We start from the raw sequence: 6,983 nt of genomic DNA on the forward strand, positions 1-6,983 counted from the left end.
GAGTCGTAGTTTTGGAGGGGCGCTTCTACTCCTCTCATTTCTTGACAAACTCAGTGTGCATGCTTAGAGAAAAGTGTTGTGTCAACTTAAGGATACAATGTGTGCACAAGAGTACATGTAATAGCTTTGCTACTTTTGCTCATTTGTGTATTTGCATTTTGATGTATTGGACACTCAGCCATATTCATGTACTGTGATGATATTCTATTTGATTGTTGGTTTCTTTCTACTTGGGACAGTAAGGATAGATTTGTGGAGCAAATGGTTCCCCATCAGCAGGTGCCTGGCAGTTATGTGCTTTTCATCTGAATTCCTGTCAGTAAAAGTGTGGCAGCCTTAATTGAACTTGCTACAGGGAAATTAGCTGGCCGTCACCTCTGATGTCCTCGTCTCAGACCTGGCAGAGAGAGAGAGAGAGAGATCCTCAAGTGTTAACGTCTGAGTTTTTTTTTCTTGTTTTTTTTCTCCTACAAGGTGGTTTTCTTTTCAAGGTTGTTTATGCTGAAAACATTGGTTTTTGCTCGCTGTCAAGCACATTGATAATATTGTTCATCCTGCTCCCTACACCCCATCCCTGTCCTTGTTGTCTGCTGTCAATATGGCTTTCCTTGTTTAGTTATATCATTTCTTCCAATTTTGCCTTAGTTTGAGTAGGAGCAATGGACATGGAAAACTGAACAATTTGAATGTAGATTATGTTAGTTATTGCATCAATAGTGCACTTGATGGAGATACTGTTTTGTCTCGGAGATACTGTTTTGTCTCGGAGATACTGTTTTGTCTCGGAGATACTGTTTTGTCTCGGAGATACTGTTTAATGTAAAACTTTGGTTATTGTTGCACTAGGTCAACAACAAAGCTATGGCCAGTATGGTCAGCAAGCCGGGTATGGCCAAAGTTCCGATGTCTCAGGTGGTTATGGAAGCCAGCAGTATGGGCAATGTAAGTGCTGTGCCTTGTCTCTGTGCTTTGTCTCTTAGGACCCTCATGTACTGGGGGGTCCTGCCTTCTCCTTTAACAACCGTAGCATTTCCTTGTATAGATTTTTACTGTTACTGTTGGTTTTTCTGCTCTAAACTGAACATTTTGTTTGTTCGTTTTTTTTTCTTACATATAGTTAGATAAATGAAATCTGCATGTACATTTTCTCTTTTCAAATCTTCTAATGGCTTTGGTGTTGCAATTCTGTTGATCCCCTGTCCTTTGCAGTGCTTAAAAAAGGATTTATGCAAAGGTGAAGGAAGATGTCTTCCTACCAGTAGGTGTGGTGTACATGGCAAATCATGCATCTGAACTTGCCTGATGCACATACCTAGTTTGGCACTGGCATCCATTGTATTGTGACCTTTACCCTAACCTCATTCTTCCAAAGTACAGCCTCGGACACGTCGGAAGCAAAGAAGAAAGTGTTTTGAGACTTTGTTTTCTTTCCTTACGCTTTATTTGAATGTGTTTACAACTCATACCATTTTTGCTGCTTCACTTCGTCTGATATTTTTTTACATACTAGCATAAAGCTAATATAATTTGAAAGAAATGACAGAGTGAATACCTGAAATCTCGAGGGAACTATTGCAAAGAGAGCTAGTTCTTGGTGTGGGCAAACTATGTGCATTCTGGAAGAGAATGTCGGCACGTACTGGTAGAATAGTTAGGAGTAAAAAGGTACCAAAATGGTGAACTTCTTACTTACGTTACTTGTTTTCCTGAATCAAGCCTCTGAGATTTCATTGTCATGTTGTAACTTAGAAATTTGTCCTTTTGTAACATCCTTTTTCTGACTTAGTGATTGATATCTTAGTAGCAGGTTGCCGTTCCAGACAAAGATAGCAAGATTTCAATATTTGCGGCTTGGTAAATAGGTCTGAATGGCTTTCAGGTATTCACAGACAGTAAAACATCAATAGTAAACTCTGGAAGTTGCATGCACTTGCTTCACTTAATAACATACAAAAAATACTTTTCTAGATCTTTGGTCAAAGGATAGCTCCCCTTGAATGGTACAAGTGCAATAGCTTGTTGGGCTGGTCTAGAGATTTTACTGTTCCTTGGCTAGATGATGAGATAGTGGCTAGATGATGATGAGATAGTGGCTAGATGATGAGGTAGTGGCTAGATGATGATGAGGTAGTGGCTAGATGATGATGAGATAGTGGCTAGATGATGAGATAGTGGCTAGATGATGATGAGATGTTGTTGTCTCTCTCCAGCTGGCTACGGCCAGACCCAGCAGGGTGCTGTAGCAGGTGGCTATGGAGCCGGTGGAAGTACCGGGGCCGGTGGAGATCCGTATGCTCAGAGTGGAGGCTACTCTGCTGGTCAGCAGGGAGCGGGGGGTTATGGCCAACAGGTAAGTTCTGACCTTCTTTGTTGAACATTTTGTGAAAGTCAATTGCCTCATCCTAGTTGTGCTAAGTTAACCCTGGAAGTGCGGCGGCCCCATATAATGGGCGTGAGCCGGGCATCCCGGGAAGCGTGCAGTTCCTACATATACGGCCGACCTACTTTGACCTGGAAGGGCAGGCCCTATGTAAAGGGCATTGACCCTGACCTGCTTTAATGTAACATTTCAGTGTTCTTTACGGTAAAGAACATTATTATAATAGTAAACTGCAGGTCCAAGTTTTAATTAGTGACCAATGAGTGCAAGTTTTTTTTTACTTCATAATGCGTCCCTTGGCCCAGATATTTATCAATAAAGTGACGCGGTCCAGCTGAACAACTACACGCTATGTGTTATTTGTTCCGCTGTGCTAATCTAATGTGATATCTGCTATTATGTGGAATTCCTTTTCATTGATCTTGGAATGTGGTCTGACTTGATGAGAAAATTGTGCTGGGGAAAGTGTAAAACTGACCATCCTTGGGCTCTTAAGATATTTTTGAAAGATGGCAGCTTTCCTTGAGGTGGTGTAGGTCCGTGGAGAGTCTCTGACATTTTCTTCTCCTGCTCTGATTGTGTGTTTGTCCTGGTCTCAATCACACAGGAATTTTACTTCCTATTTCAGTCGTAGTTATGCAGGTGGTTGGCAGGGTTTGCTTCTTCTTTCTTATCGAACATCAATTGTCTGGATCTCTCTTCCTTCTTTTTTTGTGTTTGTTACCCTTGTATAACACCTAATCTTTGGCACTTATGACCTTATTGTATTGCAAGTGCTGTAAAACTCATGCTAAAACTAAAGACCTAGATTTAAATTATTTCCTTCTGTTTTCCTGGTTCATTCAGGTGCCCATGCTGCAGTTTTCATATTTGAGTTTCTCTTTATAAATCTCTCCCCTCCCTTCAGACTCAGCAGGGCGGCTATGGTAGCACAGGTGGCTACAACCAAGGAGGTGGGGCTGGTGCCGGCGGGGGCTCTGGTGCTGGCTACAACCAGGCTACCGGAGGAGGAGGAGGCTCTGGCGGTGGCTACAATCAGGCTGCCGGAGGAGGAGGCTCTGGTAGTGGGGGCTACAGCCCGCCGAGTGGAGGAGGAGGAGGTAGCAGCGGAGGCTACGGAGGGAACGGTTACTCCAGCAGAGGAGGAGGAGGGGGAGGCTATGGAGGTGGACGTAAGTTGTTGACATTTTTGCTTCCATGCCAGCCTGTATGCTTTGTGGGAAACACGAGACTAGCTTGCTAGATACAGTAATGGCAGTCATGAAATGGCCAAACTCTTAAATATGTTTTTGATTTTATCAGAGGCAGGAAGATAAACCAGAGTCTAATCAGTTGTATCTGTGAACTTCTATAACTGTTATGACACTATTTTAGAGTTTGGGAGAGTGGGTGATTGGCAGGTGCTCTGGTTTGGTTTTCTCCTTTTTTTCTATCAAACATCTATCAATCTTATCTCCCATAATTCTTTTTTAATTCAATTACTTGTACACACAACCACTTTTCACTCTCGGCCTTGCTTTGTTTCTGTATACGCTACGAGAACCACCTGTCTAAGAGGACCAGTTTTCTTCCTGACAGTGGCTGATCATCTAGGACAAGTTCAGCTGTATTTGCTTGGCTCTCTTTCCATAGCACCAAGATTAGGGGCACACTTGACACTCCTTCCATAGCACCAAGATTAGGGGCCCACTTGACACTCCTTCCATAGCACCAAGATTAGAGGCACGGTGTCCTCAGGTCAATGGACAGAACTTTGCTTACATTCTCAAGTTTTTCCTACCCTTGGTTCTGCTGTTGGTGGGATGACACTCCTAGAAGAAAAACTGAGGTCCTGTGTGCCTTTGACATACATAAACGGTTCTGTCAGTTGATGGTCAAAGGTATCACCTGCTCAGCTTGCTTTCTAGGCAAAAATAAAAACACATCTAGGTGTCGATAATGGAAGAAGTTGTAATCCATCTGTAGAATTCAGAGTGTCTTTAGAAACAATATATGGCTTCTTCAGAAACAATATATGGCTTCTTCAAAAACAATATATGGCTTCTTCAAAAACAATATATAGCTTCTTCAAAAACAATACGGCTAGCGGCTGCTGGAAAAAATGAGGAAAACAAGCCTTGCAGACTGCCCCATATGTCTTGCAGGGACACACAAAAAACTCGCCAAGAATCTTTTAAAAAACTTTTCTCTCTCCCCCCCCCCTGTAGGTGGTGGTGGGGGCGGCAGCTATAATCAGCGGGAGGAGTACGGAGGCGGGAGAGACAGCTACGATGGCGGGAGAGGAGGTTTTGGTGGTCGTAAGTACTTGCTCCAAGTATTTAGTGAGCCAATAGTGGCAGAGATAACTTAGTCCCTGAAACTGTTTGCCAATGTGAGCCACACGGAACACAGAACTAAGGAAGAATGTTGCCCAGGGTGGAGTGGAATGTCTCTGTGTTTCTTTAGGATGGGGTGGCTGAGGAATTTGTTCCATCTCTGACACCACCGAGACTCTTCTACATTGCTTAGGAAAGGGGAAGTTTCATGTTGGCAAATTAAGTTTTCAGGATTAAATGTTCTCTTGCTCTTACTGGCCAATAAGCACAGCCATGCTTTAATGCTTTCCAGTTCTTGTTTTCTTTGTGTGTAGTCTCTATTTGATTTGCCTTTTTTAGAATTGGGACAAAGTAAATGCTTGACACTATGGTCATATTAACGTATGTATGTAGGAGGGCATGTCCTTTGGCTACCCATGCCTTCTCTTTACCTTTCTGTAGAGATGAATGAATTGTGATGATAAATGATTTCTTTGGAAAACTGAGGGAGGGGGACTATATTTATTTGTTTTTTGGTCCATGTTTTCTAGTTGTGCTTTGGAATGGTGTTTTTGTGCAAGTGCGATGTTTTTTTACAAACAGTTGGTGTCTTATTGCCCCAGTGGCACAAAAGTCTATTTGATACATTTGTCTCTCCTTGGAAAACTCTGGCTGCTGCTTTAATGTCTGTTTTTTTTTTCCTGTTTTCAGGAGGCCGTGGTGGCGGTGACCGAGGTGGCAGTGGAGGATTTGGGTGAGTGATGTTTCTTTTTTGTTGGGGAACAGGGAGGGAGAGAAGAGCACAGGTGATGTCACATGACCGAAGGTGTAGAAGTCCTGGTTAGTCCCGTACAGTTAGTGTGGTTAGTCCCGTACAGTTAGTGTGGTTAGTCCCGTACAGTTAGTGTGGTTAGTCCCGTACAGTTAGTGTGGTTAGTCCCGTCTGCTACTGGACTACAGTCTGTGTGTTGTACTGAAGGGGAGTTCTCTCGTCATTTTCTAAAGGACACAGGACGTATACAGTCCCGTGGGTTCTGGATGGAGTTGGGCTAGGTTGAGGCGACTCCCCCCTAAATACGATCTCTAGCAACTGTAGGTGTGCATGGCACAGGGGAGTCCTATGTGTGTTGAAGCTTTCATGTCCAATCTGTAAATGTTTGATGGTGTTGTTGTAGCTGTGGTGGGTGAGACTGGAAGGAGATGTTGGTGATGTAGAATGGCCTGTCTGGGGTTTTTTGTTTAATTTATGTAGCCTTTAGAAGTGTAAAGCAATTAGAAAAGCTGGCCTGTGCCTGGTGTGAGTTTTTGGAGGAGTTAGTTGATGCTCCTGCTGGACTGATACACATTACAGGAGTGTGTGGAGTGGACATATGCTGTCTACTAAAGCCAATAATGTAGATTTCAAATGGTTTGTTACGTCTTGTTACTTGCTCCTTTTTTTTTACTTTGTCCACACTCTTTTGGTCTAAATATACACTGCTTTTGCTCCCTTATGTACACAGGCATTTTGTCTCCAGCAGGTTTGTGCTATGATATAAGGTTGTGAAAAATGAGCTCAAAGTTGTGGGTATGAAAATGAAAAGGCAAGAGTGCTTTTTCTTTTAAATGTAAACTTAACTAGGTGAACAAAACAATGGTTTAGAAAACACAATAACCCAAAACTTGGTGCGCCTCATACACCAACAAAATTGTCTTGTAGTGTGGCTCTGATTGTCATTAGGTAACTAGTGGAGTGTGGTGACCTTTACTTAGTGTGGTGACCTCTACGTAGTGGTACTGTGTAAAGTAATGAGACGCGGTGACCTCTACGTGGTGGTACTTTGTGTCATAAGTTAATGAGATGCGGTGACCTCTACGTGGTGGTACTTTGTGTGATAAAGTAATGAGACGCGGTGACCTCTACGTGGTGGTACTTTGTGTCATAAGTTAATGAGATGCGGTGACCTCTACGTGGTGGTACTTTGTATCATAAGTTGAGACGCTGTGACCTCTACGTGGTGGTACTTTGTGTCATTAACTGTAATTAGATGTGGAGGTACTATGTGTCATTAACTGTAATTAGATGTGGAGGTACTTTGTGTCATTAACTGTAATTAGATGTGGAGGTACTGTGTGTCATTATGTAATGAGACACTGGACGTGATGGTACTTTGAGTTGCTGTGGGAGGATGGTTGCTGTGGTTCCCACAGTTTGATGAGTTGAAAGGTACAGTGATGGGGTTCCCATGGTTTGATGAGTTGAAAGGTACAGTGATGGGGTTCCCACAGTTTGATGAGTTGAAAGGTACAGTGATGGGGTGCATGCTGTT

At 42.9% G+C, this 6,983-nt stretch overlaps 1 protein-coding gene across 4 annotated transcripts in view; it reads left to right on the forward strand.

The window, feature by feature from the left end:
• LOC101854296 (RNA-binding protein cabeza) overlaps nt 1-6,983 on the forward strand; it is a gene marked incomplete at its 3' end in the record, with an annotated part of 31,373 nt that overhangs the window by 5,463 nt on the left and 18,927 nt on the right. For 2 of the 4 annotated variants that reach the window (XM_005111103.3, XM_005111104.3), the window contains 5 exon segments: nt 847-942; nt 2,211-2,350; nt 3,288-3,552; nt 4,588-4,677; nt 5,386-5,428. In XM_005111103.3, the coding sequence (XP_005111160.2) occupies nt 847-942; nt 2,211-2,350; nt 3,288-3,552; nt 4,588-4,677; nt 5,386-5,428 (634 nt within the window). 4 annotated transcript variants of the gene reach the window in all.

This window comes from Aplysia californica, unplaced genomic scaffold, assembly GCF_000002075.1.
Source record: "Aplysia californica isolate F4 #8 unplaced genomic scaffold, AplCal3.0 scaffold01004, whole genome shotgun sequence".
NCBI classification, from domain to species: Eukaryota; Metazoa; Mollusca; class Gastropoda; order Aplysiida; family Aplysiidae; genus Aplysia; species Aplysia californica.